This window comes from Hipposideros armiger, unplaced genomic scaffold, assembly GCF_001890085.2.
Source record: "Hipposideros armiger isolate ML-2016 unplaced genomic scaffold, ASM189008v1 scaffold_823, whole genome shotgun sequence".
Taxonomy (NCBI): Eukaryota; Metazoa; Chordata; class Mammalia; order Chiroptera; family Hipposideridae; genus Hipposideros; species Hipposideros armiger.
In genome coordinates this window covers 338,339-365,933 of record NW_017732173.1, presented here as the reverse complement: position 1 = coordinate 365,933, position 27,595 = coordinate 338,339, and the positions used below count along the sequence as shown (strand labels likewise).

At 38.2% G+C, this 27,595-nt stretch overlaps 1 protein-coding gene across 3 annotated transcripts in view; it reads left to right on the top strand.

The window, feature by feature from the left end:
* Nucleotides 1–27,595, top strand: part of TBC1D5 (TBC1 domain family member 5) — a 447,679-nt gene that overhangs the window by 361,356 nt on the left and 58,728 nt on the right. For 2 of the 3 annotated variants that reach the window (XM_019629009.1, XM_019629010.1), the window contains exons 16-17: nucleotides 10,498–10,784; nucleotides 15,022–15,087. In XM_019629009.1, coding sequence (XP_019484554.1) covers nucleotides 10,498–10,784; nucleotides 15,022–15,087 — 353 coding nt within the window. The remainder of the gene's footprint in view (nucleotides 1–10,497; nucleotides 10,785–15,021; nucleotides 15,088–27,595) is intronic. The other variant, XM_019629011.1, reaches the window with a different exon arrangement.

Genomic DNA, 27,595 nt, shown 5'->3' with positions numbered 1-27,595 from the left:
TGGATATTTCTTTCACCTGAGAGTTCCCTCCTGTCCCTTTGTAGTCAATTCCAGCCCTTCATCGCAAGGCATCCACTTTCTGATTTCTGTTACCATATATTAGTTTTGCCATTTCTTGAGCTTCACATAAATGGAAGCACATACCAGGCACCCCTTCATGTCTAGCTCTTTTTGCTCAACATAATGTTGTTGTAATTCGTCCATATTGTTGAATATCTCTGTTGTTGCATGTGTCACTAGTTCCTCCCTTTAGAATGTTGTGTTCCATTATATGAATATACCACAAATTGTGTATCTCTTTCCTTGCTGATAAATACTGGGTTATTTCCAGATTTAAGGTATTATGAATAGGATGCTGTGAACATTCTTATATGGTGTTTTGATATTGTTGTTTGTTCTTGTTCTTGTTGTTTGTGGGTATATTTTTTTGTCTCGTGAGTAAATACATAGAAATTAAATTGTTCTACCAGATAGATGTATGCTTAACTTGATAAGAAACTACCAAACAGTTTTAAAGAGTAATTATACATTTTTTTCACTCCCATCGAGAATATACGGGGGTTCTCATTGCTCTACATCCTTGCCCACATTTGCTGTTGTCAGTCCTTTGGATACTCTCCATTCTAGTTGGTATGAAAATGGTATCTCATTGTAGTATAACATTAATTTTCCTGATGACTAATGATGTTGATCATCTTTTCATAGCATATCAGTATTTTGTATATCTTTTTTGTGAAGTGTCTATTCAAAAAATTTGCCAATTTTTCATAGGTTGTTTGTCTTTTATTCTTGATTTGTAGGAATTCTTTATATATTTTGAATAGGAGTCTTTGTCAGATATATGTACTACCAATATTATTTCCCCTTGTGTTGCTTGCCTATTCATTTCCTCAATGATGTCTTTTGATGAGCAGAAAATTTTTTCAGTGAAGTTAATTTTATCAGTTTTTATTTTTATACTTAGTGCATTTTGTTTCCTGTCTAGGAAATTTTTCTACCCTTAGCCTCCATTGTTGAGGGTCCCCAACACCACCCTCAGCTTCAGTGATTCACTAGAAGGACTCAGAGAACTCAGAAAAGCTGTTATAGTCGCAGTATATTATGGTAAAAGGATACAGATCAGAACCAGGAAAGGAAAGGAAAAAGGTGGGCGTCTGAGCGAAACCAAGTACAAGTTTCCAATTGTCCTCTCCAACTAACTATGAAGATATATAATGATTCTCAAAGTGAGAGAAGAGAGGTGAAGAGGGCAAAACTACCCAACAGGCGGGCACCTCAGAATTATATCCTCTTCCATCCTGATGTGTCCCTCTAGGCCTAACCCTCTAAAGACTCTGCTTTTATGAACCACAGTTCCCGATGGAAGAGCTTCATACCCCTCAGATACATGGGGTCAGAAAATAAGCTGTTGAAACTACCACTCTAGAAATAGAAACTTCAATGTTTATTTCTATAGATATATCTTGGAGAGCTTATCTTATGATTTTATATACATTGATTAATGCGTAATTGCTTATTATTTGTTATGTTAGTAATGAGTATTATAAATTGTGTTCAGGTCCAATTAGGTAGCCCCCACAGCCTAGCTTATATTCATGCACTCATCAGGGCCAGCCCTTTTTTTTTTTTTTTTTTTAAGATTTTATTGGGGAATTGGGATGGGAACAGTGCTGGGGAATCGGGGGAAGGGGAACAGACAAGTTGCTGTTGTTTTTTTGTTCTTTAGTCTAGTTGTGGAGGATGTTGCTTCAGTGGCTAAAGCTGGCACCATCATTGTGCTCTTCCTGGGTGAGGCAGATCAGTCGCCGGCCTCTGGACGGCCGCTCACGCTGGCTGCTGGCTACACACGGTAGCCCATGGCAACCCATTACAGCAGGGGATTGCAGCCTACTCTGTCGCCGCGACCCACGGCAGCCCAGCCCCAGGTCGAGCTGCCATTCACCATCTTAGCTGTAGAGGGCAGTGTCACCGGCCCTCATATGTGGGATCCAAACGGGGGCCTCTGGCGTCCCAACCAGTTCTTAACTAACGTGCCACTTGGCTGGCCAAGGGCCAGCCCTTTTTATCTCTAACAGGCACTGCTCCATTTGCTTCACATCACATTGACAAAAATTTACCTGCCACGTGGAAAATAATTATAGTCTGCAGCTGAAAGGAAACATGTTTCACTTGAAAGCCAGACTCCTAAGGAATAAGTAATACAAGCTAACTTTTATCGTTTAGTTTTATTAAAACCTATAAAATCTCGAACTCCTTGAGATGTGGATTAAGTGCATTTTCTAAGGTAACAGAAACCTTCACAATATGGTGAACAAATTAGAATTGAATATAAGTAACTTTCATTGAAGCAAATTTTATATACTCAACTTCAAAGTTAGGGAATTAAAGAAAGTTGAAAATTCATTGTACAAAATTTGAACCCTTCAACTTATAGAATTTGTAAGTGTTAAGTACATTGTGAATGCTAGCTCAGTTGTTAGGATCATCTTGAAAAGTACTGTGTTGCTACCCTGACAACTGTTTTAAATTTCCAAGTAAAAGGCTGATGTCTATAAGCATGAAATAAATATGAGTCATAATCTATTCAGGGTAGGTCAGTAATGATAAGCTAGAAAAATACAGGAATGCAAAGAGAATATTGTTTCTATCCAAAAACCAAAGTCACACATTTATATTTATTATCTATATCTATATCTGACATCAATTTACTTTTTCCAACTACTTTTGCACCTAAGAAAATAATTTTAAAATAAGTTATGTTTTTAATGATGGAATAAAAGCATAGGCATTTTGAGGTGAGAAAATGATAGGGAAAAAAGGAGTCTAGGCTACAAAGAAAAGGGAAAAGAAGAGAGAAAAAAGGACTCAGAAGAAAGATGAACAGAGAGGAGAAAGGAGGGGCAAAAGAACAGAATCAAAACTGAGAGTAGAAATAAGGAACTGGGCTAACAGGCCCCCAAGTCTGGAGATGGGGTGTGGTCAGCACTCCTCAAAGGCCTAGACTAGTGGACAGGCCTCTTATTTGTTCCTGTCTTCTCAATAGTCTAATGAACGTGATGGTAGAAGCCACCTGGCACAGCAGATTATAAACTCCTAGAGGTGAGGGGACTTCCTTTAACCCCGCCTCTCACCCATACTAGGACGAGGAAGCCTGTGTCTGAAGATGATTTTTCAATCTCTTCTACACAGTTCCAGACTTGCTATTTTAAATAGAGCCTCTTAAATCATTAGAAAGGGATTTCCTATGTCATAGCTTTTTAACTGTCTTCTGTGACTTTTTGAAACGTTTGTAACTCACCTCAGTTTGTAAAGCCATGCAAAAAAGGACTGCTTTCCCTCATGGCAGTTCCCGCCGTTCCTCTCCCAGCTTAATTTTTATACCTCCCCTCTGTTCCACCCCATTTTCTAACTACACAATTCAGTTCTGCCAGAAATTAATGTGTCACCAAGAGCCTGTCTCCCATAGTTGTACAGTTATCACCTGCAATGTAGGAACTCATCTAGTACTTTTAGTCACATGTTTCTATTTAATATGAAAAGATAATATGTATTTACTATACGTTGATCCATATTTACTTTTGAAGGGTCATTTCACAGGGTACAGAGTTCAGGTTGGTGGGTTTTCCTCTCAACACTAAATATTCTCTCCACTCTCTTCTTGCTTGTGTGGCTTCTGAGGAGAAGTTGGATGTGATTCTTATCTTTGCTCCTCTATAGGTAAGGTGTTTTTTTCCTATGGCGTCTTTCAGGATTTTTTTTCTTTAATGTGATTTTCTGTAGTTTAAAAATAATATGTCTAACTATAGTGTTTTTGGCATTCATCTTGCCTGGTGTTTTCTGAGCTTCCTGGATCTGTGGCTTGGTGTCTGACATTAATTAGGAGAAATTCTCGGTCATTATTGTTTCAAATATTTCTTCTGTTCTTTCTTTCTTCTCCTTCTAGTATTCCCATTATGCATGTGTTACACCTTTTATAGTTGTCCCACAGTTCCTGGGTATTCTGGTTTTTTCTCTTTTTTCAGTTTGCTGCTTTTTTTTTCTTTTTTTTTTTTTTAAGATTTTATTGGGGAATTGAGGGAGGGGAACAACGCTGGGGAATCGGGGGAAGGGAAACACACAAGTTCTTCAGTCTAGTTGTGGAGGATGTCACTTCACTGGCCCATATTGGTATTATCATTGCGCTCTTCCCAGCTGAGGCAGATCAGTCGCCAGCCTCTGGACGGCCGCTCATGGAGGCTCTTGGCAGCTCACACTGGGTTGCTGGCCGCTCATGCTGGCTGCCAGCCACACATGGTAGCTCACAGGAGCCCACAGCAGCAGGGGCTGCAGCCTATGCCGCCGTGGGCGACTCATGGCAGCCCAGCTCCAGGTTGAGCTGTTGTTCAGCATCTTAGCTGTAGAGGGCAGTGTCACTGGCCCTCATATGTGGGATCCGAACCGGGGCCCTCTGGCGTCCCAAGCCAGTTCTTAACCATCGCGCCACTCGGCCAGCCCTCTGTTTTCCTAATGAAATAGCCTCAACATTAGAGATTCTTTCCTCAGCTGTGTCCAGTCTACTAATAAACCCATCAAAGACATTCTTTGTTTCACTATTTTTTATTGCTATCGTTTCTTTCTTTCTTCTTAGAATTCCCTCCTATCTGCTTACGTTTCCCACCTGTTCATGCATGCCATCAACTTTATCCATTAGAGCCCCTAGCATTTTAATCATAGCTGTTTTAAATTCCCAGTCTGGTGATTTCAACATCCCTGCTATACCTGAGTCCTATTCTGATGTTTGCTTAGTCTCTTTGAACTGCTGTTAGGCCTTTATTATTGTGGTAATAAGGTGTCGAAAGAGAGGAAGCATTCTATGGTCCTATGATTAAGTCTCAATGTTTCAGTAAAGCTGTGCCTCAGGACTGTGAAATTCACACATGCCTCTCAGCCTCCCTCCCCAACTAAGGTGGGACAGGATGGCTAGAGGGGGCTGGGGTTGGATATTTCCCTTCCCCAGGTCAGTGAGGCTCTGATAAAACCCCAGCAGGTTAGGCTCTAGTTAAATAGTTTCTCCTGAGGGCAGGCCTTGTTAAGAAGAACAGAATACTCTGGTGTTTTTCAAAATGGCTTATTTTCCCCTCCCCCTGCTGGAAGCACAGTTTTTCTCCCATACTTACCATGAGAACCTGGTAGAGCTCCAGGAGGAAAAACTCACAAAATTGTGGGCGCCCCACCCCTTGGAGTTTTTATCTCTCGAATTTGTCCACACAGAGCCTCTAGCAATTCATCAACTACAGCTCAGATTTCCCTACCCTGACACTGGTCCCTGTGGGTTTTGCTCTATGTAGTAAGCTGTGTATCTGCATTCATGTGTCCGTCTCTCCAGCTTGGGGATAGCAGTTTGCCCTGTGAGCAGTTTGCTCACTTCTCCTATGGATCTAAGAAAAAGTTGCTGATATTTCTTATTCGTTTCTTGTTAGGACAATGGAGATTTCTCAGCTTCTTATTTGCCACACTGGAAGCCAGAAGTTCACTCGTTTACTGTTAGTGCAGCCCAGGAATCTTATTTTTCCTCAGCAACATCACTGTGGATGCACATTAGCCTTAGAGACCTAACCAAAACATTACGTTTGGGAGTTAGGTTTTCTGTTTTAAATGAACTCATTTTAACCTATGCCTCCCTATTCTATCTGTAATGCCCAGTTGTAAAAAGTTTTAACCTAAATGCATAATCTTTTATTTATCTTTGTTATATTTTATCTCTTTAATTCATTTCTCATGCTAGCCTATTGAGATTATTTTAAATTTTGATTAATTTATCTACTATATTAGGTGCCCCTGTAGCCCTTGGTCTCAAATTCAATAAGCAAGTCACAAAATTATAAAATTTTCTATGTAAAAGGGACCCAAATATATAATTCACCCCCTTGGCTTCAAGATAAGGAAGCTTAGGTCCAGAGAGCAGGCTAAAGAACATTCCCACGTCATACAGCTCATTGACAGAAGATTATGACCGTGGGGGGCGTGGGGGAAGAAGGCTGGAGAGCCGTCTGTGAACCAAATCTGAGACACATGTCATCACCAAAGCCCTTGATGTGTGCTGGAACATTTAGCAATACACCTGAGTCACAGTTGTTCAACTGTAACTGAGCACGCATTACCCTCCATTATATCCACTGCCACTGACAAACCTTGATAAAATCTAACAGACTTTCACACCTCAGACAAGAAATAAAGTTGCCTTAGAATGACTTGTTTTTAGTGAATCATACTGGCTAATTGTAATAAACAACAACCATTTCCAAGTAATAAGTAAAAATATGTGTATAAGCCAGTCTATTTTCCAGTTCATGGTTTCTACAATCCTTTTGGAAAATCTGAACATTTCTCCACTTCCATTCTTCTGTTATTTCTGTTTTTAGTCAATAAAACAAAATGAGTAATGTATTGAAACACAAACCCAACCATCTGAAATTTTAAAATGTAGCTAAATAACAGTCAAGTCAGCAGACTAGAAAATGGGGGGTGGGGGACAGAAACGTTGATGCTACTGCTACAATCAGGTGCAAATGCATAGCTTTAAATGCTTTTATTTAGAAAGCGAGAAAATGAATAAGGGAATGAATGGATGAGTGTATGAATGAACCAAGCATTCAACCTTTGGAAACACAAGAAAAGAAATAATAAGAAAAGTATAAATTAGAATAGAGAAAAATAATTTAAAATAAATTAAAGACTCAATCTTTAACAAAAATATATAAACTAGCATCTAACAAAATTTTATTGCAAAGAGTGAAATAAACAAATATTAGATACTTAATATCAGACCTAAATTATAAATCTATAGGTAGAAAGGAAATAAACCTGGTGGTATCAGGATTTAGACCAGGAGAGGAAAAGTTGTAGAAAATTTTTACTGAATGGATGTGATAATTTTTTTGTTTTTTTTAAGCTTTAGAAAGGTTTTAGAAGTTGAATTAAAACAGTTCATGACTCTGGTAATTAAGAAGGCATTAGAGACCCTAGAAGCTTTTTCAGTAGAGTGCGGGCTAGAAAGGCAGGCTGCAAGAGATCAAGTGGGTAGTTAGAGACTAGGAAGGAGGCAGCAAGAAGCACCCATTTTTAGAGTTTCGGAAACTGAACAAAAGGGACCCAACAGTGAAGCCAGGTTGGGTTCTGGTACACGTGTTTTGAAGGATTCTTGGATCTTCAGAAAAATGCCCTTCACTACTGATTGAATCTGCTAACTGAGGTTCTACCGAAGGTAATTTCTTAGCACAATTTTAGAACAATCCCTCCTAGATGGTACTGTTTTTAATAATATGCAATAAGTATGTAATAGATGACTATAATGAAAGACTACAATTGTGTAATGATTACACAGAATTTGTTACTCATTAGAGTTGATGGCTAATATCTTGTTAACTCCAAAGTTCTCTCTTTATTGCAACACTATTTATACATTTGTACTCTATCTTCAATCCAGTTTGATCCTCACTGTCCATCAGATCTCTAACTGCATTAATTTTCACTAATTTAGCACACATGACTTCATAGAATACATCATAGGCAATACTAATTGTTATAAATTGTTTAGTATTTCTTGTAAAGAATGCTGCTACCCATATTTAGGGTCTGTATTAGCTAACTCTGGCCTAAAAATTGTCATGCCCAAAAAACAAACTATGGACAGCGTGCTTTCCTTAGAAGTACATGGTTTGCCATGTACAATTTTTATACCTGAAAATACATAGAGTCACCTTCAATATTGCTTTGGAAAGGGAATTTTTTTCTGGAAGCTATGGGTAGTGGATGAGGGGAAAATTGGTTAAAAACAAAAATGTTTTAAAAAGAAACACAGTGCTCATCCCCTTTTAAGAGCCATTCAGATGAAAAATTGCTCGGCATGAGCTTGATCTATATGTTTTTTGTGGTTATTAGTAGTAATGAAGATGCATTAACTGTATTCTCTTGATAATGCTCTGGCAGTTTTTCAGTACTTTTATCAACATATAAATTTTACAACTGGCAATATGGGAATTTGACTAGTACATTTTTGTTTATAAGAAAGGGTAACAACATTATAACTTCTTCATATCTGTGAATTATGAATCTTGACTTGCAAAGAAGCAAAACTAAAATGCAGTAGAACTTCAGTATCATGATAGCTCTCCTTTCTCACTCACAATAAATGGGACTGTGTGCGGGCTGCTGAGTGGAACATGGGGCCGGAGGTGAATGCCTTCTTAATCTAGAATTTATGAGTTCTTTTCATTTCGTTCACTCTTTTTTTCAATAAGCATGTATTCGGTGCCTTCTCTGTTGTTAAGCTGTAGTGCCTGTAAATTGAGAATGCTCTGCTTCATAAGGAAGCAGCTAAAAACAAACAAGTGGTGCATAATCACTATATATCCTCATGTCTACTAGGAAATCTTATTTTCAATAATTTTTGGAAGCACATTAAATAGCCCAGTTCTTTAAAGATGAAACTTGATGCAAAAAGAACCATTTGAAAAATGAGTTTTCGACATTGCATTGAGTTCTAAATGAATAGATCTTTCTTTTATAACACTGAATTCCGGGTTTTAAATTTGATTTGTCCTATCTCCAAAGCAATGTGAGTCTCTAATACCTAGCCCATAATATTAGCGAGTACCATTAGAGCAAGCTTTATGAAAAGACGAAGTAGGGTGTGCTTTCCTTTTTATTATAGAACTATGGATCAGTTTGGGTTTAGAGCTCTATGCAGTAATGCCAAGGATACAGCTGTCATATGAAGAGCAGGAGAATTACTGTGTAAGTGCTGCCAGCTACATCTGAGAGAAGGAAGTGATAGTAAAACTCAAGTTAACTAAAATCACATAAGTGGGTCCCTCACACTTGATTTTCAGTTTCCCACTTTTGTGAAAAAGAAGCAATATGTGAGGACATAAGCTTCTATTAATGATTGGAGCAGTAAAAATATAAACTTTGGTATCATCATGGAGATGGACTACCTCTAACAACTAAAATAATTTATAATCATAACTGGTCTTCAAGATACTAGCCCTGGAATACTTCAAGGTTATGAATCATATGAATCATTATGAATCAAGGTTATGCATGAAGTCATCATTCATTTAACAAATTTCTAGTTGGTGTCCTCTGTTTGCCAGATAACTATAACACAGGTGCTAGCAAACCATGGAAGCCGAAAGGAGTGCTCAAGGGCGTTTATTGCTGCTGAGAGGTCGGTGAAGAATGGAATTTTGGCTCTGCAGTGTGGAAGTCATTGGTGACTTGACCAGTGGATTCAGAGCAAGGACAAGGGGGCCATAACCAGACCCTAGGGGCCAAAGACTGAAGAAGCAGAAGCAGCACTTTAAGAGACCCTTTTGCAAAAACACGTTGTGAGGAGGGAAAGAAGTAGGATGGTATCTAGAAAGGAGTGAGGGTTCAAAGGAGAAGTCAGTACACACACACACACACACACACACACACACACACATGTGCACACCATGGTTGCATGCGAATGGGAATGATACAGCAGAGAAGATGATGCAGGAGCAACAATCTCGCAAGGTCAGAGGAGATGGGATCCAGAGCGTGAGTGGAGAGGCGGCCATGGCTAGGAGCAGGGACCCTTCTGCTGTAATCAGTGAGAAGACTTAGAGTATAGGTAGATGGCATTTACCAAATATTTATAAAACATGTATTTGTGCTAGGCAATGACAGTACAGTAGAGAGACAAAAACCGTTGCCTTCATGAAACTTTGATTCCAATGGAGAATGGAGGAAGTGGACAAATAACCAAATAAATAAAATATGTAGTATGTCGGATGATGCAAAGTGCTATCCAGAAAAGTAAAGCAGGAAAGTGAGAAAGGAGCATATAGAGCGTCGTGGTGGGGGGTGGGGGTGAATTGCAATTCCCACGAACTGGGCACTGATGTAAGCTCTATGAATTTTCTTCACTACCCTCAGACACATTTATTTTTCAAAATCAGATTCAATGTGACCAGGCTAGGGCTTGTGGGAAACTTACTCTCAGCCTCATTTCACAGGTGCCCCCTTCCATGGGTAGCCCGAGACTTGCCCTGCCCTGTACCTCTCTCCTTGATAGTCCTCATCAGAGGTTTTAATCACACATTTATTTGTGTAATGATTTGATTAATATATTTCTTCTCTACTAGACTAGAAGCTCCAGGGGGGAAACTGTGTCTGTTTTGGATAATTGTATCTCCAGAACCTAGCACAGTGTTGCCATATAATAGACCCTATTTGCTAGAATGAATGAATGAATGAATGAATGAATGAAAGAGAAGCATAAAGACTATTTTCCATATGCCACATCTTTAACAATCTTGTTGTTTTATTATTGTGCGGTCACTTTTAAGTTTTCACGTCTCACTTGGTGTAGCTGATCTGGTAAATGGCAATTTTGAATCAGGTAAAGTGTGTTTTTATACCAGTGGAGTATGTGAAATAGAGTTGTCCTCTAATTTAAATAATGTCTCTCCACCATTTTTTTTTTTACAGGACCAATGCAAAAGGCGCCCCCCTGAATATCAATAAGGTCTCTAATAGCCTGATTAATTTTGGAAGGAAGTTGATTTCTCCGGCAATGGCCCCAGGCAGTGCGGGTGGCCCTGCACCAGGAGGCAGTGGTGGCAGCCCCTCCACTGCTGTGGTTCCCACAAGGACCTTAGCAGAGGCCCCCAGGCATCACCTGCAGCAGCCGCAGCAGCAGCCGCAGCCACAGCAGCAGCAACAGCAGCATCAGAGGCTGTTGAAATCAGAAAGCATGCCAGTGCAGCTGAACAAAGGTAAGGAACAAGTACTAGTAAATCTAAGGAAAACACTCCCGGAATAGCCTGGGATTTCCTCACCTACCTATGAGAAACCAGCCTCCTAGAAATAGAAATTAATGCAAAACTTAATTTTTAAAAATCCATTTATTGGATCCTTTTTAAGTTGGATTATTAGATACTGTATTGTTCTTCACTGAGAACATTTTCTGAGGTAATATGTTAAGGTGCTTTTTTTAACATTTATGTCCTGGTCTATTTGCATTTAGTCCTGTGGATGCCCAGAGAGCATGGCACAAACTGTTAATATCACAACACAGAACTTGAAATCAGTTGACTGTGATCTCTGCTGCCCTCTGACTAGGAGAGGATCTGAAATGGGAGGTTTCAATATCATGGGCTTTCCTCTCACAGCATTCGTCCTTGCGGTTGGCTTGGAGGAAAGGCACTAGCTACTAGGCTTCAGTCACTCTTCCAGCCATTTTACCTCTGAGGTCTACAAACTTGAGCCTTAAGGAGGGAAAAAAAAAAGCTAAACAGAATCTCAAGCAGCCAAAGTCGGTGCCTGACTGAGTCCCTGCACTAAACATTAGCACCACTGGATGTGAGAGCAGAGGACACTTGAGAGATGGCCCGATCCAGTCTCTCATTTAATGAGTGAGGGCACTGCCAGTAGTGACCCTTGCTGCTGGGACCCCGGTACGCTCACTTCTGTTTCAGGGCCCCTCCAGTGCTTCACCTCCCTCATGTTATTTTATTCCTAAGACAGCCCTTCAGGTTCTTACTCAGAGCCTTTATACTCTTATTTCCCACTTATTTTCAGAGACGTGTGTATTAAGTACCCCTACTCATAGCAGAATGGAAATAGCTACATTTATTTGTAGTGGTAGGACTATGCTATCTATACTATGGGAGCAAAGAAAAGTAACATGATGGCAGAAAATCTACAAAAATCATTTCTGAGACCTCACAAAGCATAGGCTCTTGTAGCCATTTAATTTCGGGGCAAATGTCCTGCCGAATGCGTCATTCATGTCTGAAAGGGATCCCCTGTGTTACAGCCATGTGCAATAACTGGCTTTGACATAACAATAAGTGATATGGAGTCAGTAGGAAGACTTTCAACTATGTTCCATATACTCTGTTTAAGACGATTGCATCCAAATTTATTTAAAAATTTTAAAGTACTGGCATTTAAATTGGTAAACTTAAGTTAAATAGGCTTTATTCCCCCAGTGATACAAAATAATAAGTATTATTCAATAATGAGTGTATGTGTTCTTCCATTAGTTGCATAATCTTATCTATCGTTGCCTGTATGAAGTATTAGACTTTATAGATTAGTATTTAAATTTCTATTAGAATATTCAATTTACCTACATAAGAATATCTCGTTTAAAATTGCATTCTTCTCCTTTTAATGTAGAGCTATCACACATGATTTAAAGAAAAGGAGACTTCATATCATTAACATGCTGTAAATGCATTTTAATGCCAGGAGACATGCCCACTTACTGAATGGAAATGAATGTTATTTTTATATATTTCTTAATTGTACTGTTTTATTGTTCTAAACAAATATGATTTCAATATTGCTTTGATAACAAGCTGTAGTCAGTAGTAATTCTAACTGATGGCAGGCAAATGAGTCAGAGAATCTCTTAATGCTGTAGCTTAAATTTTCTGAGGAACCAAGCCAAATGACTATAGAAATATAAAGTTGTGTCTCTAAGGAAATGTCAAGTATTAATATCACAGTAAGTGAGAAAGGAAGTGCATGAAGATGGAACAATTGATGAAAACTAAGTCCCCAGTTATAAGAAGACAGCAGAGCACTTAAGCAAAGTATTTGGAACATGAGTAGCACTCGGGCATTTTGTGACAGATCCCCAAGCTGAAAGAAAGTGGCCTTGTTTGGCATCTCTTCCATCTTTTTCTTTCTGGTTTGTTCTTCTCATGTCAATCTACAGCAAGCTTGCGTACCTTCATATTAAAGATAAATATTCCTGCTGATGCGCCTCCCTGCATGAAGGCTTAAATAAAATAGAGTAAAAGGCAGAACCGTTTATACACGTAGAAGCCAGTGCAGGTGGAGGCTCTGCCTTCATTCGCTCACCAATGAACTGTAAGCAGGATCCTGACACTTTCCGACCCTTTGCTTCCTCACCCTGAAATAGGAAGTTTGGGCTTATCCCTGAGGAGTCGCCAGCTCCAAAACTCTATGGTTCCTTTGGTGAAAGATATATTTGTTAACTCCACAATGAAAAATACTTCTCCAGCCTTAGTTCTTGAAGCTGGTGTTTCCCACAAGGATCCTGCTGTGCTGTGACACCGACTACAAGTGTGTCACAGGCTTGTGTGGTATAGTACAGTGAGCACAATGCACAATGTTCAGCCTATCAGGACACTTGTGTTGGAATGTGACTTCTGACTATCTCAGAACAGAATCATCGAGTTAGCGCCTTTGAGGGAAGATCATGTAATCGCCCTTTTAGTACACTCTGCTGGAAAATGTGAAAGTTGTTTTGAAAAATGGTTGTTTATAAAGATGAAAATGCTAATGGTTTTCATAGGTTAGTTAACTCTCAATTATTTTTGCTTATATAGGGGAACAGTTGTATGGAAAACCCCAAATCCATGTACATGTTGCTTGAAATGCAGTCTGTAGTTTGTGTATGTGCTGGGATTGGGGTCGTGAAGGGCGGAAGAGGAAGCACAGTTGTTCCTCCTTAATTTTCCTGGTGATATTTAATATTAAAATTATTTCTTTTCAGTCTCTAAATATGCACTAATAGGTGATTCAGAAGCAGCAGAATAAAATGGGTAGCAAGCATAAAATGGAAAAATCTCCTTCAAATATACAGAAAATAGGCACACCATTTATCAGTAGATAGCGAGTTAATTACATTATGAAAACTCAGGACCTAATAAGTTCTGCTAACAGCTGTATATCACTTGTTTGGAGTATTTATAGATTTTATTGTCATTACAGGAGAATATAAATATGTGTACTATTAATTGATAGGGACAATATAATTACAACCCAATAACTTCCAGAGGAGCTGCTGGTCATGAGGTAAATCATAATGGAGGCAAGTGGTCAGGCACTGAGGGTAGGTTATTTAATTCAAAAATTAAAACTATTAAAAAGTAAAAATCAAAAACTTTTTACTATTGTGTAAAAACTACAGGGGAAGCAAGTCTATTGATCATACATGATCATTCATAGAAAACATGGCACCTTTTAAGAAGGCTTGTTTTTTAGCTCGTTAATCTCAAAATAACATGGGCCTTCAGATGCCGATACGTCCAGAGGATGACTCGGTTGACAGTGACTGTTCCTGTTGAACTTTGTCATCCAGGAAGGAAAGAAGCAAAAAGTCTTCCTTCTGAATGGTAGCGTATCTCAGTTCTTCACAGAATTTCCTGTTGCCCCTTTTCCTTTCTATCTTGCGTTCTTAAAATACACTCCTTTCCCTGTTTCCTTTGTCTGTTTTTTTTTTTTATTTGAACGCTTCTTTATTTTAAGCATTTACTGCAGGTCCAATTTGTAAATGAAATCTCGCCTATAATAAGTATATCAAGTTTAAAGGGTATGCAGTTCACAGATTTATTTTTACATGTTGACATTTGTAAGTGCACATGGTAACTTTTGAAATCTTTTCAATACTAACTATGAAATTAGAACTTGTTTAAGTCTTTATCTGATCACTGAAGAAATTGGTTTCAAGTTTAGTTAAAAATAAATTATGTCTGTTTAGGAGAAAATTGATTTCAAAAGAGTCCTTATTTATTAATAAATTCATATAACTTACTTTTGGATAAAGAACTTTTTAAAATATATATATGTATATATATATATATATATATATATATATATATATATATATAAAATCAAACTAAAATTCGTAACTTAATGAAATCTGCTCAGCAAAATCTTTTGATTGCTAAAGTTTCCTATACTTCAAAAACTAGTAGGTATTTGTTTCATACTTTATTAGAAACTTGTTTTTTTGTTGTTGTTGTTTTTTTTCATTAAGAAAAACGTACACAAAAGCTTTTTAGGAAATGCTTGTTTAAAAGTATTTCCTTTTAAAAATATTTTACATTAATTTTCATGAGATTGCACTGTATTTTGTTTTAATTTATTTTTAGTAATTAGATTGATAAATGTATTACAACATTAAGTATGAAAGAAAAGTTGTTTATTTTTTCCTTTTTGTGAATTCTAATTACTTTTTCTTATGAAATCCAGGCGATGTAGTTACAGGAAGCGATGCTCAGGTTTCTGTTCCTGTCCAGACTCTAACTGGCCTCCAAGGTACAGTTACCATGGCAACATAGTATATCTTTGCCTTCAGTATTATCATTGCCTACTCCAAAACTCCATTTTCCTTTCACCCACCCTCCATTCACTCTTATCAGTTCACTACCATTGTTTAGCCACTGAGTGGCACTGTTGTTCAGAACAAAAGTCCCCTGTCATGCCAGACCTCCGTGATGCCAAGTCTGGCTGTGATGTGGGTTTTCTATGAAGTTCGCACCAGCCTCTTTCCTTGCAAAATATGGTCACTATATTTTGTGGTTATCTTAATATACGATTTATTTGGCAGCTCACACCAAGATGTTCTTTTTGTTGCATAAGTGCTCTGTGACAGTAACTGACAAATTAGCCCTGAGATTAGAGGATGTATATTGCTGTTTGTGTGCATATTATTGTATGTGTTAGCCAGGGTACTTGTTATATTTTACCTGAAAGAATTACAAATAGATTTTATAATAAGTTTTTAAGTAAAGGGTTTGTATTATGAATCATATTAACAGAAAGTTTGGTGTGACAAATCTCCATATACAGTTACTGGCAATGATTTAAAATAAAAAGATAACATTTTAATATCATAATCATTTCAAAAAAGTTTATTTAAGAAATACAAAATAATAGTAATCCATATTTTGCAGCCCTTGTGGAATTTAAAAACAAATAATTAAAGTGGCAGCATTAATCTTTTATTATATAGTCTTTTAGATAAAATATGTTAGAGAGAGGATTTCTGTATTAGTGGAAACCTAGACTAATTTTAAGAATCTTCTCAAATTCAGACTGAAAAGATAGAATTAAAATTCATGCATGTTTTCCTTAATTTAAAATAGCCACATAATATAGTCATGCTAGTAGTATTAAAATACTGTTCTAATAATGATGTGTCTTCATACTATCTGTGTTGGTTTTTTTTTTTTAATTAACAGAAAAGAATATATTGTGATTAGGGAATGAATAGTGTGTTGGTTTAACTTCTTTAAAAACAAAAACAAACAAACAAAACCATTATTGCAATAGATGTGACCTTGCTTCTATATATAGGTCTGTGTTTCACAGGTACGGTTTCTGGCTCTTTTCTGGTAATTGAACCAGCTGACCTTTAAGGGCTTTTTCAGCTGGAGGATTCCATGCAGACCTCATGTTTACTCTTGGTGTCTGTTAAGTGATATAAAGGGATGCAGTAGCATGGGAATAGAAAAGGCAGATAATCTTCAAATGATTTCCCTTTAGCCTTGTCAGTTATTACACTTAAATAAATATTGATGTGATCATGTGATATGGTGAGAATTCATAGGACTTCAGTTTGTTTCCTAAAAGTAAAATCTGAGCCCCCAGCCATCTCTTTAACCAGGTGTCTGGTATCCCAAAGCAGTGTGCTAACTCATTCCGTTAGTTTGCTGCGGAGCAGACCTTCAGCTGTGGAAGGAGAAAGCCGAAGTCGGCCCTGCTTATTCTGACTTCCGCTTCTGTGCTGTTGCCCAGTTCATTCTTCCCTGCCGACCGGAGCCACACGCGCAATCTCCTTTTTTTTTTTTTTTTAAAGATTTTTATTGGGGAATTGGGGGGATGGGAACAGTGCTGGGGAATTGGGGGAAGGGGAACAGACAAGTTGCTGTCGTTTTGTTCTTCAGTCTAGTTGTGGAGGTCGTTGCTTCACTGGCCCAAGTTGGCACCATCATTGCGCTCTTCTCTGGCGAGGCAGATCAGTCGCCGGCTTCTGGACGGCCGCTCACTGAGGCTGCTGGCCACTCACGCTGGCTGCTGGCTGCTCACGCTGGCTGCTGGCTACATACGGTAGCCCATGGCAACCCACTGCCACAGGGAGTGCAGCCTACGCCGTCGCCGGCGACTCACAGCAGCCCAGCTCCAGGTTGAGCTGTTGTTCAGCATCTTAGCTGTGGAGGGCAGTGTCACTGGCCCTCATATGTGGGATCCAAACCGGGGCCCTCTGGCATCCCAAGCGAGTTCTTAACCATCGCGCCACTCGGCCGGCCTGCAATCTCCTTTTTATAATAGAACCTTGAACGGGGAGGTTATATCATTGTTCAAATAACTTAGTTCTGTAAGAAGAATCATCTCATTCATTTATTCAACAAGTATTTATTGAGGGCCTATTGTGTGTCAGGCTCTGTTTCCTTGGACCCCTTGCTTTCCCTGCAGCTTTAGCAGGTGGCTTAGGCATCCGCTTGTGCCTTGCAATGACCCAGGCAATCCTACGCAGTCAGGAGCCAGCCCTTCTTCCCGATGCCCGCTCACACCTCCCCCTGCCTGCCTCGTACTGACACAGTCCGACAGGGAAGGCTCCAGCTGCTTTGTGAGCCATGAGCCCAAATCAACAGCTTTCCGTCTGTGATGATGACGACGACGACAGTGATGAGGCGACAGTGAGACCGTGCCTACCATGATTTGGAGAAGTCGCTTTGTGTTTTCCTCAACACACTTCCTGCAGAGGGTCAGAAAGCAAGGGGAAGGAGAAGTAAACCAAAATAGTTGGTGGTGGCAACAGAAATCTTTCTAACAATCTATGCTTAATAGGATCAGTAATATTAGACACTGGAGAACGTCATCAAAGGTGCCAAACCTTTTATATTCCCCTAGATAATATTTCAAGAGCAGATATACATTCATTTCAGGGAGATAAAGCTATCTATCATTTAGACTTTCCCAAATGTTTTTGTTTTTCAAAGAATTGGAGTAAAGTTCAAGAAATGAAGTAAATATCAAAACTCGCAGTGATTCTTTTGATTATATATATAGCCCTTCTTTTTCAGCTGCTCCCTAAGCAGTCATGTCCAGCATACATGGTGGCCCCATGCTTAGAGCCAGCTAGCTGCAGTTTCTGAGAGCTCAAGGAGAAGTGCAACTGGTGTCAGAATAGCCCCAGCGGGAGAGGCTAGCAAATCTGCATAGTAAACTGTCTTCTCTCGATTCGGAAGTCACCCCTGTTCTAGTAATGGTTTAGGTCTCCTGACTACTGAGCGTGCGCCAGGCACCACACTGAGCCCTCACACCCATTACCCACTTAGGACACAGCATGAATGAAGCAGTGCCTCCCTTGCCGGTGAGCACCAGAGTTTATGGAGGCTCAGTGACTTGTTCGGGACCCCATAACTAGATATCAGCTGAGCACACTCCAGCCTACGTGTGCCTGACCCAGCAGGTATTGGTTTAAGGAATTTTGCCTTTAAACATCTCCCAAACCTACTACCACAGCCCGTAAACCCTTATGATGTCTTGCGTGGGCTAGTACAGGAGATGCCTCATTCAACCAAGTTCCTGTAATCCTCATGCTACTACTTCCCTGCGTAAAATCTGTAGTAACCTCCTTCATCTAACTGACAAGATAAAGGCCGACCCCTTAGCTGAGAACAAGGTGCTCTTCTCCATCTCACTGGCCCTGTTTTTAGAGCCTCGCCTTCCTCTTTCCGCCCTTTCCCCTAGGACTGGGTCACCAAGAGGGAAGGGAAGCTGTTGTTTAGGATACCAGCAACTTTTAGAAAGCATTTATTTGATTCCCTTTCCCACCCCCTCCCCCCCAACCAAGAAAACCTTGGGAATAATCATCAGATGAAAACAAAGCACTCTGTTGGACCTAATCTTATTTTACACTAGTATTGGTGTCTCCTCAGTTACTTATGGAGGGCAGGAAGCTCTAAAGGATTTAACCAGGCTCTGATTGAACTAAATGTCCTCAGTAGTCTAACTGCCTTGTAAATACTGTGATCTCTGCCCAAAGAAATGACCCTCCCTGAGCCACCACCACCAGTCCCCACCCTTCAGGTTCTAAGATTTAGCTCACGCCTCTTAACTGCCTGACACAGGACTAGATGCCCCCAGAATACTGTTGTTTCTACTTCTGTGTTTGCTTTTATCACCTGGGATTGTAGGTTAGTTAGTGTGTGTACAAGTCTCTGTTTCCCTTGTGCTGTTATCTTGGGAGTTTCTTCGGAGCTCCTGTTGTGGACGTACCCCACCCTCAGTGCTGGACAGTTTCTGTAGGCATTTCATCAGATCAGTCTATAACAGGCTTGTTCCCTGCTGTTTAGTTAGGAACGAAAGACTGTGTGCTTACCTGAGGGGGTTTAAGAATTGCTCTATATTTAGTAGATGTAAGAATGTCTTAAATATAACATAATTTTTAATAATTGCCTTGGGTCAGGATTTCCGAGAAGTAAACTGTGAGACCAAGATTGATGGGTAGGAAGCTTTTTTTTTGGGGGGGGGGTGCCCTCAAGCTCAGCACCTGGAGAGTGAAAGAAGCATCATGAGCAGAGGGAGGAGCTGAACCTCCGTGTAGCTGCTGCTGGAACCTCCGGGGCCAAGATGGCTCTCAGAGTTGTGTACCTTGAGGCAAAGGGGCCAGCTTCGTCCTCTGTAGGCCCATACCCGGCACTGGATTGTAGCTCATCCCCAGGGAAGGAGCATGATCTTGGGCAAAGGAGCTCTTTTCAGCTGAGGGCTGTTTGCAGAGAGGAACTCGTGGGCGCCATCAGCAGCCAACACTCCCAGCAGCTGAGGAATAAGTGCCTGGGTCCAGCAGAGGGACCTGGTCCAGGCACCATAGCAATGTATTTCAGAATGTGCCTCTACGAATAGGCTTTAGTTTTAGTGCAACAAAAGAAATAATTAATGTTGTTCCTATCAGTTAAAAACTTGAAAAGGTTTATAGAGCTTCAGAACCACCATGCAGTTCACGGGCTGCAAACTTGTTGAGAATTCTGACTCGTCAGCCCAGGAATGCCCAGGTGAGACCTGGGTGATGGAATGTCTCATCCGTATAGGAAAAGGGCAGGGAAATCGGATAGTCTTTTCTTTTGTTTCAAGGCAGGACTACTTTTGGTGCCTAGGCTTTTCTTACAGATCTCCAGAGGAAATATTCTGTCACCCCCTCTGGTAACTCTATTTTCTTAAGGTCTAAATGTTTATGCTCCTAAAAGGCACAAAAATGTTAGTAAGCTCATTTCTGTAATTGAGCAGAAATATACTTTTGTAACAGGGTTTTTATGTGAGACGTAGGCCAAGAACTTTATTAATATGACCACTAATTTTGAATTTGATAGTTTAGAGATAAGCTCTGAAAGGTAGTCTGCTAAGCAGAAAAATAGCTACAGGAGAAACTTGTGAATGTTGTTCTCATGGGAACAAACTGTTTTCAAATGCGTTCTGGATTGTGTACTTATTCTCACACAATAAATAATTGGTAAACTAATTCATTCAAGCAGGTATTCTAAAAATTTCTCCTAGATACATCATTAACTTAAGTTGTTACAATAGCCACTTACATGTAACAACCTGCATGTTGTGAAAAACATTTGGAAATTTAGGCGGTTTGTTGGGTTAGTATACCTGTGCTGTCCAATATGGTATCTGTTAGCCATGGGTGGCTATTGAACGCCTGAAATATATGCTGTGAGTATAAAACATGCACTGGAGTTTGAAGAATTGTGAAAAATGAATGTAAAATATCTCAATAATTTTTATTCTGATTTTGATTACATATTGGAATGATAATAGTTTGGACATAGTGGGTTAAATAAAATAAATTGTTAAAATTAATTTCACTTTACTTTTTAAATATGGATACTAGAAAATTAAAAACTGTGTATGTGGCTCACATTATAGTCCCATGAAGCAGCATTGATATATGTAGTCCTCTTCAGATATTCCAAATTGAACATGGGCAGATGGCAGACCTTTATTGTAGCCCTACTATATCCCACCCACTCTGCTAGCTTTTCCCAGTAGGTGAAGCTGGTAATGACCACAGTCCCCGCCTTGAGTGAAATTTGGCCTTTCTGATACAAGCAGGAGCACCTGTAATTGAATATAAGAGGCCTGTCAGCTTTCTGTTTATAGAAAAAGCCATCTCAAAATACTTATACAGTAAAACCTTGGATTGCGAGTAATGTGGTTTGCAAGTGTTCCGCAAGGCAAGCAAACATTTCTAATACATTTTAACGAGCGATGTCTTGCAATACAAGTAGTTTGTTTCCAGAACGAATTATGCTCACAAACCAAGGCATTACTGTATATGTAAAAATTGAGTAGATGGGCCTATTCCTTAAATCTGGTTTGTTTGTTTGTTTGTTTGTTTGTTTGTTTGTTTGTTTTTTCTTCTTTGCCATTTTGAATTCTTGGAGTCACTCTCTGTGATACAGACATGAAATAATATGTGTCGGCATAGTCTTTAAGTTAGACAAACCTTATGTTGCTAGGTATATAGAGATAGATAGAGATATAGATATCTTTGTCCTTGAGCAAGTTCATTAAACTCTACTAACCTCAGTTTTCTTCTATATAACTACCTCACAATGTAATTAGGATTAAATGAGATAATATGTGTAAAGTTCTATATATGCCCATGGACTAACATTTTGCAATTATCACATTGCTGTGGTATATTATAATTTTCTGATTTCTCCTTCTTTGGGTTGACAGACTAGGGAGGTATGTATTTCAGGAAAGTTGGAGAACAATGAATTTTTGTAGTACAGAAGAAATCTAGTATCAGAAAAAAGGTTTCCTGGTCTTATCATAATTTCAACATGGAAACTGATTATAAAAACTGGGATAGTTTCTTGAGGTTTGTTTTCCTACAGTAATATTATAATTTATTTTAATAGTAAAAATTTCCCAACAGGTTTGATAGAACTTTACTTATATATTGTAAATATAGATACATAGATAGATACATAGATACATAGATAGATGGATAGATACATAGACAGATAGATATTCCCTACCTCATTTCAGAAGTATTCAAGGCAACTAAAATTTTATAGGATTTGGTATAACTGCTCATAACTATTTTTTTTTCATTTTGAAAGAAATGGTAAAAAGCTGTAATAGTCCACAGAATTCTAACTTTTTCTAGGAGTATAATAAAATATATATGCTTCTATCTGGCATTTTAGATTAACTCAGAATTGAACTATAATATCAAATATTGAGAATCTAGAGGTCATAGTAGAGTATAATAATCAAAGGAGTAATAAAGAGAATTTCCCATTTATTTAAGAGTTCTGTAGGTCAGAAGTCTGACACAGATTTCACCAAGCTAAAACCAAGATGTCAGGAGGCTCTAGGGAATAATCATTTGTGCTATTGGCAGAATTCCATTTCTTGTGACTGTAGGACCACCATCCTCATTTCTTTGCTGGCTGTCAGCTGAGGGCCGTTCTCAGCTTCTAGACGACGTCGCATTGGCTCACGGCCCCTTCCTTCACCTTCAGAGCCAGCAGTGTCAGGTCAAGTTCCCTCTCCTACTTCAACTGTGTTCTTTTCTGCTTTAGTCGCATCTCTGACTCATTCTTCTGTCTTCCTACTCCACTTTAAGGACTAATGTGTTTACGTTAGCCCTCAATGATAACCTAGGACATTCTTCCCATCTCAAGGTTCTTAATATTAGTCACATCTGCAAAGCCTCTTTTGCCATGTAAGATCACATACTCACAGGCTCTGGAGATTAAAGACATGGGCATTATTCTCCTGGCCTCATATACGGCTTCTGGGGGGAGATCTGAATTATCAAAATTGACCCAAGCAGAAATAGAAAACCTTAATAGTGGAATGAACATAGAAAAAATCCAAAAAGCCATCATACTAATGCCTTTTAAAAGTAACCAGCACCAAAGAATTTTATAGATCGGTGATTCGAATTTTGAAGGGACAGATCAATTCAGTTGTATGAACTTAGAAAAACATGAAAAAATTTTCATTTCATTTTGTGAAAAAGCCATGTTCTTGCAAATAAAAATGCTTTGGCTCCTTAGATTTATCTCTTTTTTTTTTTTGGACATTTAAAAGCAATTTGAAACTCAAAGCTAAGCAAACATTCCTTTTGTTTTAGCTATATCTTCCACTACCCCAGGGCAATAAAAGCTACTTAAGGAGTAGTTCCAAGGAGCAATGAGAAAATATTCATAGAAGGAAAAAGAAAAACCTAGGTTTATAATAAATACTGAAATCTTTTCCCACTATATCATCTTGGGGTAAGAAATGCCTTCCTAAGCAGGACCATAAAAACAGAAGCCATAAAGGAAAATGTAGACACACATACACACACACACACACACACACACACACACACACACACACAGGACTGAGTTCAGAATTTTGGAGGAACTCCCTAAATCAGTTTTTAAAATAAAACGAGCACAGACAATTCACATAGGACCTTCAGATGACTTATATAAATAGGTTCAAAAATATTCAGCCTCTTTAGTTGTCAGGAAACTTCACACCAACACAATGAATTTCTCCGTTCATCAGATTAACCAAATAAAAAAAAAATAGATAAATATATAAAGATATAATATACCATGTTGTATTTATACTTATGTATAAATATATATATTTATTATATATATATATATATATATATATATATATATTTGTGTTTTCAAAATCCTAGGAGAAAACAGTTTGGAATCATTTATGTAAATTTAAAATACATGTACTGTTAGAAATAGCAGTTCCATTTATATAAATTTACCTAATAGAAATAGCCAACTGTTTGTACCTAAAGATGTACCTCTCTTGAGTTTTAATTGTCATTTTGTTCATAAAGACAAAAAATTGCAAAAATCCTAAATGTCTACTTAGAAATGCTACAAAAATTTTTTTCGTCATAGCCACTAAAAAGAGTAAGGCAGACTTTTATATATGAGAAAGACAAATTTCCAAGACCAAGTTCCATCCAAAAAGCAAGTCACAGAGGGAAGCATTTTTGGAAAGACAGAGTTAGGACCTCTGAAAATCTGTTTTTTCCATAAAAGCAACAAGATCAGTGGCAGAGATGTCAAAGTCAACTTTTTCAGAACACTGGAAATTAATCAAAGGATTGCAACAATTCAAGGAGTATCTATTCAAGAAAAAAAATGGCTGGCTCTCTAAAAGAACAGCATGCTTTGTAGCTTTTTAGCTTGCTCTACTCCTCACTCCTCGCCAGCTCTGCCATAGCCCTTGATAACCAGCAGCCTCACAACCACTGGAGGAGAAAGGATGGATTTGGAGCACCGCGCAGGTCCCATCCCCAGTAAATTGTAACTATTTGACCTGTCCAGCAGCTCCCCAGAAAAAAACCACATTCACAGGGCTTGTCTTTATTTGACCCTATTCTGAGCTCCCAAAGGGAGAAACCCTATCTACAGGGCATTCATCAAAGATGTTAGTTGCAGTTATTTAACATCACAGCTGTCCAAGGAAGATGTGAAGTGAATAGGAGGCTAACCAAAAACTTAAAACTTAACAGGAAAATCAGAGGCTAGCAAACAACTTAAAAAGGAAAATCTCAGGAATGAGGTGTCATAGGGTTTTTTGAGAAGCTCCGATATATTGCTGGGATTCCAGAAGGCCACATACCTGCAGGATTGTGCACATGGCCAGGAAAGACTTGAGAATGGTGTAATCTCTCACCTCTGGATGCATTTGAAACTCTCCATAGACAGGAATGAAGACGAAAACAGAGCTGTATGCTACCTGTTGGAGCATTGAAATCATGCCCCGGCACATACCCAGAGCCCTCAGCAGAGGCTTAGAGACTTGTTGTTTCAAGGCATTTAAGGAGAGGAAATCTCTTAACTGATCTCTAAGCTAACCAAGCAGAGACTTCAGTGGCCAGACACCACAAAGAATATAGACTTAACAAAACTAGTTTAGAGAGGTCACTACAAAACAGACAACAAGGAAAACAAATCCAGTGGAGAGAAGGGGATCTAACTCCCAGAGCTGCCACATTATTTTATTAAAATGTCCAGTTTTTAATTAAAAATTTGAGATATACAAAGAAACAGGAAAGCGGAAAGTATGGTTTGTATACAGGAAACAAAAGCAGTCAATACCAACTGGCTCTGAGGAAGATGAGACACTGGAACTACTAAAGACTTTAAGTCAGCTATTATAAATGTCTTAAAAAGCTAAAGGAAACTGTGTCTAAAGAACCAGAGCAATGTATGAATCCCATGTCTCACTGCATGGAGATTATCCATAAAGAGATAGGAATTTTTTTAAAAGAACCGAATAGATATTCCGAAGTTGAAAAGTACAATAACTAGAATTTAAAATTCATTACAGACAATCAGCAACAGATTTTGAACTGACAGCAGAGTCAGAAATTGAAGATATAGCAATTGATATTATCCAGTCTGAAAAACAAGAGAATGAAGAAAAATGAGCAGAATCTCAAAGATTTGCAGAATACGATCAAGCATAACAACATGCAGATGATGAGAGTCAAGAAGGAGAGAAGAGACAGAAAGGGACAAAAGGAATATGTGAAGAAATGCTAGCTAAAATATTCCACAGTTTTATGAAAAACAGTATATACCCAAGGAGCTCAGTTTACTCCAAGCAGGATAAACTCAGAGACATCCACACTTACACACATCATAGTCAAACTGTTAAAAACCAACAACAAAGAGAGACTCTTGAAAGCATCAAGAGAAAACAACCAGGGTATCCAAGGGAACCTCAATAACATTAATAGCTGACTTCTCATCAAAACCATGGAGGCCAGAAGGCAGTAGGATGATATATTCAAAGTAATTTATTTCTATAAAGACTGTCAATTAATAATCCTATATCTAGTAAAGCTCTTTCAAAAAAGAAGGAAAAAGTAAGACAATCACACATAAACAAAAATAGAATTCACTGCTAGCAAATCTGCTCTAGGAGACATAGTAAAGGGAGTCCTTCAGGCTGAAATGAAAGGACACTTTAATTCAAATCCACACAGAGAAAAAGCACTGAGAAAGGTAACTATATAGGTAAATATAAGACAGCATAAATGTATTTTGCTTATATTGTTGTAATGGCAATGCTATCCAAATTGATCTACACACTCATCACAGTCTGTATCAGAATCTTACCTGTCTTTTGGGGAGAAATTGATAAATTGAGCCTAAAATTCATATGGAAATGCAAAGCACCCCAAATAGCCAAAACAATGTTAAAAGAAAATAGAATTCGAGAATTCGCACTCCTTTGTTTCAAAAGTCCTTTATAACTACAGAATCAGGACTGTGATACTGACATAAAGATAGGATGTATCAATGGAACAGAGTTGAGAGCGTAGAAATAAACCCTTATGTTTATGGTAAATTAATTTTAAACAAGGGTGCCAAGAACATTTAATGTGGAAAGAATAGTCCTTTCTATAAATAGTATTGGGAAAACTGGAAATCCGCATGTAAAAGAATGAAGTTGAACTATTTTCTCATGCTATATAAAAAAATTAACTCAGAATAGACTCTAGACTTAAATGCAAGAATTAAAACTATAACAGTCTTAAAAGTAAACCTAGGAGTAGATCTTTCTGACCTTGGGTTAGACAGTGGCTTCTTAGATATGGTACCAACAGCACCAGCAACTAACAAAAAAGTAGGTGAATGGGACTTCATCAAAACTCAAAACTTCTGACTTCAAAGGATACTATTAAGAAAGTGAAAAGACAATGCAGTAATGGGAGCATTTTCTGCAAATCATATATCTGAAAAAGGACTTGTACCCAGAATATATAAAATTTTCGTATGACTCAACAATAAAAAGACAAATAACCCGATGTTAAAAATAGGCAAAAGATTTGAATAGACACTTCTCCAAAGAAGATAAACAAATATCTAATAAGCACATGAAAAGATGTTCTACGTCATTAGTCATTTGCTTTGGGAAAATACAAATAAAAATCACAATGAGATACTACTTACTAACACTCACTATGATGGCTAAAATAAAAAGCCAGTAATAAGTGTTGACAAGGGCATAGAGAGATTGGAACCCTCAGACAATGCTAATAGAAATATAAAATGATGTAGCCACTTTCAAAAATGGTTTGGCAGTTTCTCAAAATGTTAAACACAGACTTAACCATATTGACCCAGCAATGCCACTTCTAGATATTAATTCAAGAGAAATGAAAATATATGTCCACATAAAATTTTAGAAACAAGTGTTCATCGCAGCATTATTCATAATAGCCAAAAAATGGATACAAACTAAATGTCCATCAACTGATGAGTGGATAAATAAAATGTGGTGCATCCATACAATAAAATATTATTTGGCAATATAAAGGAATGAAGTATAGATACTTCATTCACTTCAGCATGAATGAACCTGGAAAACAAGGTGCCAACTGAAAAACCAGTCACAAGAGATCATGTATTGTATCATTCCATTTGTATGACATGTCCAGAAAAGGCAGATCCATAGAGACAGAAAGTAGGTTTGGGATTATGAGGAAGGGAGTATTGAGAGTAACTGCTAATGGGTGCAAGGTTTCTTTTTTGGGTGACAAAAAGTTTCTAAAATTAGATGTTAGTGGTTGAGAAACACTGTAAATATACTCAAAAACACTGACTTATATACCTTTAAAGAGAGAATTTTATGGTATATGAATTATATCTCAGTAAAGCTATCTTTTATAAAGCAGTTGTCACATCTAATCTATTTACAGTGAGACTATATTTACTTATCAGTGGTATAATTTTAAAAGGAGAAAATTTTTTTT